The sequence below is a fragment of the Scyliorhinus canicula genome, chromosome 7 (assembly GCF_902713615.1).
Source record: "Scyliorhinus canicula chromosome 7, sScyCan1.1, whole genome shotgun sequence".
NCBI classification, from domain to species: domain Eukaryota; kingdom Metazoa; phylum Chordata; class Chondrichthyes; order Carcharhiniformes; family Scyliorhinidae; genus Scyliorhinus; species Scyliorhinus canicula.
The window spans coordinates 74,608,991-74,624,247 of NC_052152.1; the positions used below are offsets into that span (position 1 = coordinate 74,608,991).

The following is a 15,257-nucleotide window of genomic DNA, read 5'->3' on the forward strand; positions in this document are numbered from 1 at the left end:
CAGAAATTATGCTTTTTCATTTCTTGTTATTTCCACTTTGAATACTGTGATGGGAGTTTTAAGCTGGTCCAGATAAGTTCTGTTTAATAAATTGATGGGTCCACATGAAATGACAATTATTTGCGAATTTCTTTTTGAATTGCTACTGAATGTTTTACTTGGCTTCCCTGAGCTATCTTGCGTGGATTTGAGCAATGCAGACTGGGCTCATTACCCTTCTATGCTGAATGAGCTGAACAGGCAATGGTCTGATTTCACCTGGCTAGGAGCCCTGCCTACTTCCATTCATTATCCAGTGATCCCTGGAAATGTGTGTGAATCAGGGAAGCACTGAGCTTGGATGTGCTGATCCTTGTGGTTCCGTAATCTGCTGATTCTGATCACCACTTTGGTGCTAGGGGACAGACCACAGAATATGTCAGGCATAAGTCGGTGCTTTCAGGAGAGGAGACAAACCTGGCAGATGGAGGGATGTTTTTCACGACTGCGAGTATAACCTGGCTTTCAGGATATGTTCGTAAAATACTTTGTGAATTAAGAAATGACTGCTTTAACTTGGATAGATGTGGTGGTATTTTTATGTGGGAATTGTCAAGATATTAAAACAATCACTCCTCACTTAAATTCATTGTGTGTGAACTTATTATTTTAGCTGAATTAATCCTTTTTGAGGCAGCTCCTCTTCGGCCGGGATTGTCATTTTTATCCAATGTCTGCCAGATCTCAAATCACAAAGCTGATTGAGAATGTTGGTTATCGACTCTCTGATGAATACTATCCTGAAATATAATCTGACCGCTGAATTATGCTCCCAGTAGCCAATCTCCTTTCTGGTAATGTAAAGAAGTAAGCACAGGAAGAGTGTAATGGCTGTGATTGTCTAAATTACAGAGGAACTCCCACCGCAATGGCGTAAAAACGAATGGTGCATTTACATTATGATTGGTGTCGGGGGGGCCAGTCTGAAAGTGGAACTAAGTGGTGTGAGACTCCTGAGAGGAGATGGGAGGTCTCACTTTATTTCACCTTGGAATCTGATCAGGCCTTAGTGCCTGATTTACATTCCAAGTTTAGCATTGCTGCAAAGTGCCTTTGCACTGATGTTAAAATTTGTAGTGTGTGACTGCACTGTGCAATAACACAGAGGTAGATATAAATGTAATCTTTCATTTAATGAATTGCTACATGTTTGGGGCATGGTTTGAAATGCACTTTTCAATCGCTTTTGTTTTCAGTTCATATTGGGGAAATATGTTTTTCAAAAATGCAGAAACATTTGACAATGTTGGCAGGAACTGAGTTTTGTTTTCACATTTGTAGTCCTGGGTCAAAATGGCGGAGGAGACATTACTGGACATTCTTCTGATATAGAATCTTAGAATTTACAGTGCAGAACAGGCAATTCGGCCCATCGGGTCTACATCGGGCCTGGGAAAGAGCACCCGACTTAAGTCCACACCTCTACCCTATCCCCTTAAACCCAGTGACCCGAAACCTTTGGACACTAAGGGGCAATTTAGCATGACCAATCCACCTGACCTGCACATCTTTGGACTGTGGGAGGAATCCGGAGCATTCGGAGGAAACCCACGCACACACGGGGAAAACTTCACACAGACAATCACCCGAGGCCAGAACTGAACCTGGGTCCTGTGAGCTGCGAGGCATCAGTGCTAACCCCTGTGCCACCGTGGCACCCATAATACGTTGACAGCGAATAAAAAGTTGTGATTTTATAAATTGACAAAACACATTTTATAAAAAGTAAGCACATATATCAAATATTTGCAACGCAATGTAGTATCCGATCAGCTCTCGTCTCTCCTCCCTATATTTCCTACCCCCTCTCTGCTCTAACCCCCCCTCTCTGCTCTAACCCCCCCCTCTCTGCTCTAACCCCTGCTCTCTGCTCTAACCCCTGCTCTCTGCTCTAACCCCTGCTCTCTTCTCTAACCCCCCTCTCTGCTCTAACCCCCCTCTCTGCTCTAACCCCCCTCTCTGCTCTAACCCCCCTCTCTGCTCTAACCCCCCTCTCTGCTCTAACCCCCCTCTCTGCTCTAACCCCCCTCTCTGCTCTAACCCCCCTCTCTGCTCTAACCCCCGCTCTCTGCTCTAACCCCCGCTCTCTGCTCTAACCCCCGCTCTCTGCTCTAACCCCCACCTCTGCTCTAACCCCCCTCTCTGCTCTAACCCCCCTCTCTGCTCTAACCCCCGCTCTCTGCTCTAACCCCCGCTCTCTGCTCTAACCCCCGCTCTCTGCTCTAACCCCCGCTCTCTGCTCTAACCCCCCTCTCTGCTCTAACCCCCCTCTCTGCTCTAACCCCCCTCTCTGCTCTAACCCACGCTCTCTGCTCTAACCCCTGCTCTCTGATCTAACCCCCGCTCTCTGCTCTAACCCCCGCTCTCTGCTCTAACCCCCGCTCTCTGCTCTAACCCCCCGCTCTCTGCTCTAACCCCCCTCTCTGCTCTAACCCCCCTCTCTGCTCTAACCCCCCTCTCTGCTCTAACCCCCCCTCTGCTCTAACCCCCCTCTCTGCTCCAACCCCCCTCTCTGCTCTAACCCCCCTCTCTGCTCTAACCCCCCCTCTCTGCTTTAACCCCCCTCTGCTCTAACCCCCCTCTCTGCTCTAACCCCCCTCTCTGCTCTAACCCCCCTCTCTGCTCTAACCCCCCTCTCTGCTCTAACCCCCCTCTCTGCTCTAACCCCCCTCTCTGCTCTAACCCCCCTCTCTGCTCTAACCCCCCCCCTCTCTGCTCTAACCCCCCTCTCTGCTCTAACCCCCCTCTCTTCTCTAACCCCCCTCTCTTCTCTAACCCCCCCTCTCTGCTCTAACCCCCCCTCTCTGCTCTAACCCCCGCTCTCTGCTCTAACCCCCGCTCTCTGCTCTAACCCCCGCTCTCTGCTCTAACCCCCGCTCTCTGCTCTAACCCCCGCTCTCTGCTCTAACCCCCGCTCTCTGCTCTAACCCCCGCTCTCTGCTCTAACCCCCGCTCTCTGCTCTAACCCCCGCTCTCTGCTCTAACCCCCGCTCTCTTTAAAAAAAAAATGTAGATTACCCGATTAATTTTTTCAAATTAAGGGGCAATGTAGTGTGGCCAATCCATCTATCCTGCACATCTGTGGATTCTGTGGGTGAGACCCACGCAAACACGAGGAGAATGTGCAGACTCCACAGAGACAGTACCCGGGGCTTGGATCGAACCTGTGACCTCGGCACTGTTAGGGGGCAGTGCTAACCACTGTGTTGCCGTGCTGACATTTCCCCCCCCCACCCCCCGTCTCTGCCCAATTCCCCCATCTCTGTCCTATCGCCCCCCTTTTCTGCTCACTGCTCTACCCTGCCCCCCCCACCAGCCCAACATTTCTAGAGATAGTTCTTGTATTTATTACTCCCCCCCCACACACACACACACGCACACACACACACACACACACACACACACAGTTACAGCATGCACACACATATACCAGGTCTTGAACTGTGTAGATATTTAGAGGTGAGGTAGATGGGAAACTATACGCAACAAATTCATAATTTGCAATGCTTAAAGGCCTAAAAATACTCGTGAGAAAATTGGTTTGACTGTGGATTTTAAAATTCAACAAAGTATAACAAAGAAACTGATAAAGAGAAAATAGTCCAAAAGAAGAAATTAACTGACAAAAACAGATTGTGAAATCCTCAGTAGATATGTAAAAAGGAAATGATAAGCCAGAGTAAATGTGGGTCCCTTAGAGACTGAGACAAGGGAATGAGTACTGGGGGATGATAAAATGGCAGAGGCTTTAAGTGAATAATTTGTATCTGTCTTCATGGTAGAAAACACTAGAATGCTGGAAGTGATGGAAAACTCAGGAGTCTGGTGGAAGTGAGGAAAGAGTATTAGTAAAGAAAAAATACGAGAAAAATTAATGGGATGAAAAGCCATCAAATCTAGTGTCCTACACCCTAGGGCTTTGAAACAGGTAGCTGGTGAGATAGCAAATGCATTAGTTTTGATCTTTGAGAATTCCTTAAAATCTAATATGTTCCCTGTGGGCTAGAAGGTAGGAGGTGTAAACCTGCTAATTGCGAAAGACAGGAGAAAGAAAACTGGGAATTATACTCCATTTAGCCGTGCATCATTAGTAAGGAACATGGTAATATCTAATCCATCAGAAAGTTCTTAGAAAATCATAACATGAGTCAACATGGATTTCTTCTTCTTGGTTGTTTGTCCAATGGCATGTCTGACTCCCAGTGCCACAACCTTTACCACAGATGGGGCAAGGAGGCAGTTTACAAATCCACCCCAGCTGATTGGGGATTGAACCACATGCTATTGGCACCAACCTGATCCACATTGGCCATACAGCAAACAGATTCAACCAGCCTCCCAAAGAATCCCAGAACTGGCATCATACACTTTTTACATGCAGGTTGTGGCCTGGGGCGATGGACAATGGTGATAGAGACTCCTATTTATTTAATCAACATGGCTGACTAGGAATCTCTCCCACTCTTGCCATAGAATCCTTACAGTGCAGAAGAAAGCTATTCGGCCTATCGAGTCTGCATATTTTGGACACTAAGGAGCAATTTAGCATGGCCAATCCACCTAACCTGCACATCTTTGGGTAGTGGGAGGAAACCCGGAGCAAGCCCACGCAGACATGTGGAGAAAGCACAAACTCCACATGGACTCGTTCAAGGCCGGAATTGAACCTGAGTTCCTGGCGCTGTGAGGCAGCAGTGTTAACCACTGTGCCACTGTGCCATCTACCATTGTCGTGTGTTAGATGGATTTATAAGCTGATACTCAAACTGTCTGGGTGCATTCCAAACGTATCTTCATTGGTCATCCAAGTCCTGGAGTAGGACTTGAACCTGGAGGTTCTGGCTCAAAGACAGGGATGCTACCCATTGTGCCACAGGCCTTCCTTCAACACAGATTTATGAAAGGGTTTATGAAGATGATTTATCCTTATGATTTCAGAATGCAAAAGTTGAGGTTGCTGCTACCGAAAGGACCCTCTTAGGCTATTTCTTGGCAAAGATTCACAAGATTGACCCTGATGTTCTTGTGGTGAGTAGAAACTTTAAGCAATATTGGCAAAGGCTGCTCCAGGAAATCTTGAATATGAAAGGTTATGGTTGCTGAAGTCGATCCGAATGAAAAGTGCAGAGGCCACAGTCAGCATTTAATTAGAAAAGTATGGAGGCTCTTATCTCAACAGTTTGCAAATGGCCAGGGGACAAACCAGCCCCAGTTTTTTGAAACAGCTGCCTTTTACAAATCCTTGTGTTTCTAACTCTCCATTGAATTTGTCTGTGACTGAGTTGAAGTTCATGTTAACATCAGATTAAATTTGGACTGTTTTGGAAACTGCTCAGCCAACCAGTGGTGTTTATTCACTATTATTTATTTTCTTTGTAACTCGTCAAAATGATTGCAGGAATTCAAGTACAAGGTGACCTGTTTGCCAATTTAAATTTTAACAACATAAATCGACAAAAGGGACACTGCTGTGGTTAATATGTGAGCAATGTACTGAAAGATCTATACACTGATTGCATGTTATTAATGATGGCTTTGTTTATTTGCTGGGAAGTGCTATTTAGTGCATCTTGATAGTTGAGAGAAAAAGCAGTTTCAAGTTTGCAGAAGGTAGAGAAACATCTTTTCCTTTTGGAATGTTAGTTGTAGACTTGACCTGCGAGAGAATCTCTACTCTGTTTCTATCTCCACAGATGCAGTTAGATTTGGTGCGTTTTTCCAGCAATTTTCTTTTTGTTTTCAATTCCAAAAGGCATTGTCTCTCCCCGCCCCCCCAAGCACCACCACAGCGTGACCACTCCCTTTGAGCAAAGTTCCACAGTGCTAATCTACTGGCATCAGGGGTGAATTAAATCTCACCTTCACCACATTCTCTCGCGAGCACATTGCTGTACATGAGACGGAATAATCGGAAACAGGAAGCCGAGCTAATCTTTCTTTTCCTGAGACTTCCAGTGGCGGCTATGTGGTGAACAGTCGAAAATGCAGTGGCTCCCGCCAGGGCCCGTGGTTTTGGCCCTTTCTGCCCAGGTTATGGGTGATTTTGTTCGGGAGGTAATTAGTGTAGTTTGATGGAATAAATTCCCCTCATTCGAGCACCTGGCCATTCCTCTGAGATTGTCTACCGGATGGAGAGGGTTAGACCTTGGTGGGAGGGAGCACATGCTCTTATGTGAGGACGGTTTGTTACTATATGTCACGGACCCACTCTTCAATGTGGGGGAAATAGTGGAGTTGCTTCTTTTGACTCCTTTTCTGGGTACAAGCTGAACCTGGGAGCGAGTGAATATTTTCTGGTAAATCCACCCGGGGCGGGGAGCTGACCTGGAGAAGCTGCCATTTCATCTGGCCAGGACTCTCTTTCGGTATCTGGCAATTCAGATGACCCATGACTGGGCCACGTTCTATAAACTTTGCTAGCCTGGTGGAGGGGGTGATGGTCGAGTTGAAAGGTGGGTTGCCCTCCCTCTGATCTTAGTAGGAAGGGTACAGATGGTGAAGGTGAATATTCTCCTGAGGTTTATCTTTTTGTTCCAGTGTCTCAGTCTTTCTCCCCAAGGCTTTCTTTAATGGGTTAATAAATCGATGTCTACTTTTGTTTGGGCTGGTAAGACTTCTCAGGTTCGTAGAATGTTTTTGCAAAGGTCGGCGCAACATCGAGGGCCGAAGGGCCCGTACTGCGCTGTAGTGTTCTATGTTCTATGTAAGGCTGTCGGGGGGGGGGGGGGGTTGCTGGCATTACCCAATCTTGTTCTACTAGTGGCCGGCAAATATCAATGAGGTGCAGGAGTGGTTCAAGGATCTGGACTCCTATACAGGGGCAGATGGAAGAGGTTTTCCATGGGGTCGAGTCTGAGAGAGCAGGTTACCGTGCCATTCATTTTCCTCTGCTCGAATCTCTTCGGGCATGGTGGTGATAGCCACTTTGAGAATTTGGAATCAGTTTAGGCAGCATTTTAAACTGGGCTCACTGTTGGCCCCAATTTGCGGGAACCATAGGTTTGTGCCGTTTGGCACAGATTCATCGTTTAGGGCACGAGAGAGGGAAGAGATAGAGAGATTTACGGGCATGTTTCTGGATGGTAGATTCGCAACCCTGGACGAGTTGTTAGAGAAGTTCCAATACCCGAGAGGGAATGTATTCAGGTACTTTCAGGTGCGCAATTGTTTACGCCAGGAGCTGCCTTCATTTCTCTTGGTACCGTCAGCTTCATTAACAGACAGGGTCCTAACCAAGGCCGAGTTAGGGGAGGCTAGGATTTCCAGAGGTCTATGGGCAGATGTTGGTGACGGAGCAGGTGCTGTTGGAGGGGGTAAAGGGGAAGTGGGAGGGTGAGCTGTGTTTGGTCTTTGAGAGGAGAGTGTGGAGTGAGGCTCTTCACAGGGTCAACATCACACTTTCATGTGGGAGGTTAAGCCTGATCATTTTAAGGTGGTGCACAGGGCACACCTTACCAGCGAGTATGAGTGGGTTCCTCTCAGGTGTGGAGGATAGTTGTCTAGGCAGCCACCAAATCACAGGGATGTTTTGGTCTTGTCCCAAGCTCGTTAGTTTCTGAGTCTCCTTTTTTGATACAATGTCAGGGATTTTGGGCGTTCAGCTGGAGCCGTGCTCTTTGGCTATTTTAGGAGTTTCGGACACACTGCAGACAGAAACAAGGGCAGATGTGCTAGCCTTTTCCTCGCTAATAGCCCGGAGGTGATTTCTTCTTGGTTGAAGGCCCCTGGTGCTGCCTCAGGCGCTGGCGTGGCTGGGGATCAATTGAAATTTCACACCTGGAGAAGGTCAAGTATACCATGAGGAAGTCGGTGGAAAGGCTCTATTCGAGGTGGCAGCCTTTCATCTCCTTTTTCAGGGAGCTGGTTAAATTCAGCTGTTAGGGAGGGAGCGGTTGTCTCTGAATTTTGGTAAGGTTTGGCTTTTTTTTCCTTTTTCTCTCATGGGGGGGGGGGGGGGTGGGGGTGGGGGGAAGAGAGGAGAGAGTTTGGCGGATTGGGTGGTTGTATTGTTGTTTGTGTATAATGAAAACTCTTGTCTGAATGAATATTATTTTAAACATTTTCTTTTCCTGACCTACCTAACTATAGACAAGTTGATTTTATATCAACCTATGACAACTGAGGTGGGAGAAGACTTGCTGGCCTATCAAACCTATCCCCTGTAAATGTGATGTCTTGTTCATCTTAAGTCGAATATATCCATACCTCACCCACCTGTGCTGTGTGACTTCATGGGAAATACAAAATCCCAGCCCCATGAAGGGGAACAAATTTGGAAAATTCTTCTGCAAGCCTATTGGGCAATCAGAGATAATCTAGGAGATCAGTTTGATCCTGGCTAATGTCACAGAGCACTGACGTTTTTTGTAAGAGCTGGTCCCTGCTGCATCCAACCAAGGGCCCAGCTCTCACCAGTAGCCTGTTCCACAGATCCACCTTCAGCACTGGAGCCACCTCCTGACAGCTAACCTAGCTCTGCCCTTTATATAATTTGAGATTGTGATTCCTGATCCTCTTTGGTACAGTCGAATAATAATTACCTTATTAGACCAATGTTCCAGACAAATGAGTTCACATCCCATCATAGAACAAAGAACAATACAGCACAGGAACAGGCCCTTCGGCCCTCCAAGCCTGTACTGATCATGATACCAACCTTTGCAAAAACCCTCAGCACTTCCTAGTACCATATCCCTCTATACCCATCCTATCCATGTGTTTGTCAAGATGCCTTTTGAACACCGTTAATGTATATGCTTTCACAATCTTCCCTGGCAACACGTTCCAGGCACTCGTCACCCTCTGCGTAAAGAACCTGTCTAGCACATCTCCTCTAAACTTTGCCCCACGGATGTTGAACCTATGCCCCTGGTTACTGACCCCTCCACCCTGGAAAGAGTGCCCGCCCATCCACTGTAGCCATGCCCCTCAGAATCTTCCGGACCTCTTATCAGGTCACCCCTCAACCTCCGTCTTTCTAATGAAAACAGTCCAAGTCTATTCAGCCCTACAGACTCAGACCAGCTAACACCCTACAGACCAGACAACATCCTGATAAACCTCCTCTACACTCTCTGCAACGCCTCCACATCCTTCTGGTAGTGTGGCGACCAGAATTGTGCTCAATATTCCAAGTGCGGCTGTACCAAGTTTTATACTGGCATGACTTGCCAGTTTTTATACTCGATGTCCCGTCCAATGAAGGCAAGCATTCCGTATGCTTTCTTGACTACCTTGTCCACTTGTATTGCCACCTTCAAAGATCTGTGGACATGCACGCCCAGATCTCTCTGACTTTCTATATTCCTCGGAGTTTTGCCATTCACGGTATATTTCTCCTCTGTTAGACCTACCAAAATGCATTACCTCACATTTGGCCGGATTAAACTCCATTTGCCATTTCTCTGCCCAAGGCTCCAACCTATCTATGTCCTGCTGTATCTTCTGACAATCATCAACACTATCTACCAATCCACCAACCTTGGTGTCATCCGCAAATTTACTAATCAAACCAGCTACATTTTCCCCCAAATCGTTTGTGTATACTAGAAACAACAGAAGCCCCAGCACCGATCCCTGTGGAACACCACTAGTCACAACCTTCCATTCAGAAAAACACCTTTCTACTGCTACTCTGTTCCTTCTGTGACCGAGACAGTTCTGTTCCATCTTGCCACCTCACCTATGATCTGGAAGCTGGGGTAATTTAAATTTGGTTAAATACATCTGGAGTACAAAGCTAGTATCAGTAATTATGGCCATGAAACTATTGGATCATCGTTAAAATCCCATTTGATTCACTAATGCCCTTTAGATAATAAAATCTGCCTTCTTCCCTATAATGTGATTCCAGACCCATTGCAATGTGGTTGACTCTTAAATTCCCTCTGCCCTATCAATCCGCTCAGTTAAGCAGTTAGTGATGGGAAGTAAATACTCGCCCCGCCAGTGATGCCTGTGAATGACTAGAAAAAAAACCCTGTTCAGTTGAAGCAAATTCTACACAAACATGATGTGTAGGCACTTCATTTTATAAACCTTGATCAAATCACCCTCCAGTCTAACAATAATAATAATAATCGCTTATTGTCACAAGGAGGCTTCAATGGAGATACTGTGAACATAGTCGCCACATTCCGGCACCTGTTCAGGGAGGCCTGTGCGGGAATTGAACCCGCGTTGTTGGCCTTGTTCTGCATTACAAGCCCACTGTGCTAAACCAGCCCCAATACACTATGCTCCTCAAGTGGAGTCGGTCAGCTTTTTGAGCCTATCTTGATGATCAAAATGACTTGAATTGGATACATGTGCTTTTATTTTAATGAAAAAAGTCCTGTTTCATGCGAAAGAAAACATGTTAGAGTATGTACCATGTTTGTGACCATGGGGCTTCAGAAGCATCCCAATGGCTGCACTGCATCTGGTAATTCATTTCCTCAAGTCTTTATTGTACAACCTATTTACAGTCTGCACTTAATTACAGGGCCATGATATTTATGGATTTGATCTCGATGTTCTGCTGCAACGAATTAATGTCTGCAAAGTTCCTCACTGGTCGAAAATTGGTCGGTTAAGGAGATCAGCTATGCCTAAACTTGGGGTAAGGCGTGGTTGACATCTTTGGAATTAGAAACCCACGAGCTGCCAGCGAATGATTATAAAAGAAATAAAAGTTACTGTTATGTTGAAACAGCAATGTAGCTCAAGTAATGGAAGTAGATTGTCATATATATTGGTAAAAATGCTTTTAACCTAGTGTCATTATGCATTTGATATATGCTAGCAGACTAAATAATGGAATGCCATTATCAGTCTAAAGGAAATCTACACAATATGTGACCTAGGAATGCTAAGTATTATCCCAGATGCAAAGTGAAGGGGAAAACACTTGTCATCATACCTACATTAAAAAAACAAAATTAGCAGTCTGTACAATGACACCCTTAACATTAAGGTGCAGGAATAAGTGCACTTAGTGTTACAAGAATTGTTCAGTTACAAGAACTGCACAGTGTTACAGCAGTAAGCGTTACAAAAACTAGACGTGTATTGTTTGTTAATTGCAATTACTTTAGACGATTTGCTGCTTAATAAAGAAGGTGTCAAAGCACCAGTATAACATCACTTAAAAATCAGACTTTTACAAAGAAGTTTTTTAACCTGTTTATCAACTGGATGAATTAGATTCTGGTGTGAGTGAACTGAGTTACTGTTGGAACTAAGTAGTCGGTCTATGCTTCTGCTTGTTCAACTGCAGCCATACTGAAGGGAATTGTAGGAGGAATATTTTAATACCAAGTAGTCTCCGACCCAATTATTGTAATGTTTTCAAAAAAAATCTACCTGAGAGCATTTTAACATCCTCCTTTATCTCCCCAAGCAGAGACCAGATAATTTGTGTTTCCTCCATTTGTCGGGAAGCTGATCCTGTATTACATAGAATGTGGAGAACAGAAACGGGCCATTCAACCCATCTAGTCTGTGATGGCGTTTATTTTACGCCTCTTCTCCATCTACCTCATCGCAGCACTTCAGCATATCTTTCACATTCTCTTTTCTTCTATGCACTCATCAAATTTCCTTTTGAAACTATCTAGGCCATTTACCTCAAACAGTTACTGTGGTAGTGAGTTCCGCATTCTAAACATTGTTAGACTAAAAAAAATCTCCTTATTTCCCTGTTGGATTCATAAACAAATTTCCTATGGCCCTTAGTTTTGGATTCTCACGCAAGTAGAAACATTCTTTCCACATCAACATTGTCCATCCCATCATCGCTTTAAGGATCTTTATCAAGTCGAGTGTAGGTGGCCTCATTTCAAGAGAGAGAGGTTGCAACCTCTTCAATCTTTCCTGATAGCTGTTCTCTCTAATTTCTAGAATAATTCCTGTAAATCTGTTTTGCACTATTTTTTTTTAATAAACAATTTTATTGAGGTAGTTTTTGGCTTTATAAACAGTTACAGACATCATCAGAAAGAAAGCAAAAAAAAGGCAAAAATGTGCAAACATCCATGTACTTTCAATACTTCAATCATAACATATTGCACAAGCCAGCTCCTCTCCCACCGGTACTACCCGCCATATTTTCCCTCCTACTCTACTCTACCCCCCCCCCCCCTACCCCCTGCTGACGCTCACTCTACCCCCCCCCTCCCCCCCACCCCCTGCTGACGCTCACTCTCCCGCAAAGAAGTCAATAAATGGTTGCCACCTCCGGGTGAACCCCTGCACAGATCCCCTCAAGGCGAACTTAATTTTCTCCATACCCAGGACACTCGACATGTCCGCAAGCCACAACTCCGTCTTCGGGGGCTTTGAGTCCCTCCACGCCAATAGTATTCGTCGCCGGGCTATCAGGGAAGCAAAGGCCAAAACATCGGCCTCTTTCTCCCCCTGGACCCCCGGGTCCTCCGAAACCCCAAAAATTGCCACCCCTGGACTCATCACCACCCTTGTTTTTAGTACCCGGGACATGACCCCCGCAAATCCCTCCCAGTACCCCCTCAGCTTAGGGCATGCCCAAAACATGTGCACGTGGTTCGCTGGTCCTCCCGCGCACCTAGCGCATTTGTCCTCTATCCTGAAGAATTTGCTCATCCGAGCCACCGTCATATGGGCCCGGTGAACGACCTTAAATTGAATCAGCCCGAGCCTAGCACATGTCGCGGTCGAATTTACCCTACTCAGGGCCTCTGCCCACAGCCCATCCGCCAATTCCCCGCCTAGCTCCTCCTCCCATTTAAGTTTCAGTTCCTCTGTCTGGGACCCTTCCTCCCTCATGAGCACCTTATATATACCCGAGACTCTACCCTCCCCTTCTTCCCTCCTGGAGACTATTCTGTCGAGGATCCCCATTGGCGGGAGGCGTGGGAAAGATAGGACCTGTCTACGAACAAAGTCCCGCAACTGTAGGTATCTAAAGTCATTTCCCCTTACCAACCCAAATTTCTCCTCCAAGCTCCTCAGACTCGCAAAGCTCCCTTCCAGGAACATATCACCCACCCTTCCCGCCCCCGCCGGCCATACTCTGAACCCCCCATCCATACTCCTGGGGGCAAACCGATGGTTGTCACAGATTGGCGTCCATACAGACGCCCCCATCTCCCCCACATGCCTCCTCCACTGGCCCCATATCCGCAGGGTCGCCACCACTACTGGGCTGGTGGTGTACTTGGCCGGCGGCAGTGGTAGAGGAGCCGTGACCAAGGCTGCCAAGCTGGAACCCCTGCACGAAGCCGCCTCCACCCGCTCCCAAATAGACCCCGTACCCACCATCCACTTCCTTATCATAGCGATGTTGGCCGCCCAGTAATAATTGATCAGACTCGGCAAAGCCAGCCCTCCCTCGCTGCGGTTCCTCTCCAACATCGCCGCCTTCACCCGCGGTGATTTTCCCGCCCAGACAAAGCTCATGATCAGCCCGTTAACTCTTTTGAAGAAGGACTGTGGGATAAAGATCGGGAGGCACTGAAAAATCGAGGGAGGATTGTCATCTTTACAGTCTGCACCCTCCCTGCCAGCGACAGCGGGAGTGCATCCCATCTCCGAAACTCTCCCTTCATTTGCTCCACCATCCTGGCCAAATTTAACTGATGCAGCCTGCCCCAGTCTCGTGCCACCTGGATTCCCAAATACCGGAAATTTTCCTCAACCAGCCTAAACGGTAGCCCTCTCAATCTGTTCTGGCCCCTTGCCTGGACCACAAACATTTCACTCTTGACCGTATTTAATTTGTATCCTGAGAACTGGCCGAACTTCCTCAGCATTCCCAGTATAGTTCCCATCCCGGCCACTGGGTCCGACACGTACAGGAGCAAGTCGTCTGCATAAAGAGAAACCCTATGTTCAACCCCGCCCCTCACCATCCCCTTCCAACCCTCTGCGGCTCTCAGCGCAATCGCCAGCGGCTCTATGGCCAGCGCAAACAGCAGCGGGGAGAGCGGGCAGCCCTGTCTGGTCCCTCGGTACAACCTAAAATACTCCGACACTTCTCTGTTGGTCCTGACGCTGGCCCTCGGGGCCTGATATAATAATTTGATCCAGTCCACCAATCCCTCCCCGAACCCAAACCGTCCAAGCACCTCCCATAGATAGTCCCACTCCACCCGGTCAAAGGCCTTCTCGGCGTCCATTGCCACCACTACCTCCACCTCCCTACTCACTGGGGGCATCATTATCACATTAAGTAATCTTCTCAGGTTGGCCGCCAGCTGCCTACCTTTCACAAACCCCGTTTGATCCTCCCCAATCACCTCCGGTACACAGTCCTCCATTCTACCCGCCAGTACCTTTGCCAGGAGCTTGGCGTCTACATTAATCATGGAGATTGGCCTGTAGGACCCGCAAGCCTCCGGGTCTTTACCCCGCTTCAATATCAGTGATATGGTGGCTTGTGACATTGTCAGCGGCAGGGTCCCTCTGTCCCTCTGTCCCTTGCCTCATTAAGAACCCTCGCCAAGACCGGGCCCACCAGCTCAGAGAACTTCCTATAAAACTCTACTGGGTATCCATCCGGCCCCGGGGACTTCCCCGACTGCATGGGGGGGGGGTCCGCCCGGCCGCCCCTGCCTTGCCTGCACTCTGTGTGCCCCCTCCAGCTCCGGCGGTCGCGGAAAGGCTTCGGCCCCCATCAACTGCTTCAGCAGGCCTGCTACAAACGCTGCAGCATCAGCTCCCTCAGCCCCCTCCGGGAGGCCGACCAACCTCAGATTATTCCTGCGGACTCTATTCTCCAGCTCCTCCACTCTGTCCAGCAGTCTTCTCTGCCGCTCTTTCAGGCCGTCAACTTCTATCGCTGCAACCGTCTGCGCATCCGCCTGCTCCTCCACTGCCTCTCCCAGCGCCTTTACTTTAACATCCTGCGCGTCCAGCCTCTGGTTCAGCTGATCCGCCGCTTTCTGGATTGGGTCCAAGCTGTCCTGCTTCAGTGCTTCAAAACTGGACTTCATTACCTGGAGCATGTTATCCAGCGCCTGCTGGATTGCTGAGTCCAGGGTCCGTGTGTCCGCTATCTTAGGTCCCAGGTAAGTTTCTTCAGGTCCTTGTCTCTGTCCCTTTTTCTCCTTCTTTTTCTGCCTTCTGGACTCTCGCTGTTCCATATGCCGCAGCCCGCTCATCAGCGCCTTCGCTGCCGCTTTCCTTCGCCCAGCTCCTTAAATTTTACCTTCTGGGCATCTGAAGTGGGTCCAAGTTGTCCTGCTTCAGCAACTCCAAAA

At 47.6% G+C, this 15,257-nt stretch overlaps 1 protein-coding gene across 1 annotated transcript in view; it reads left to right on the forward strand.

The window, feature by feature from the left end:
- The window catches only part of pola1 (polymerase (DNA directed), alpha 1), a 373,540-nt gene that overhangs the window by 63,305 nt on the left and 294,978 nt on the right, over positions 1–15,257 (forward strand). The window contains exons 18-19 of the mRNA XM_038802241.1: positions 4,978–5,067; positions 10,523–10,639. Coding sequence (XP_038658169.1) covers positions 4,978–5,067; positions 10,523–10,639 — 207 coding nt within the window. The remainder of the gene's footprint in view (positions 1–4,977; positions 5,068–10,522; positions 10,640–15,257) is intronic.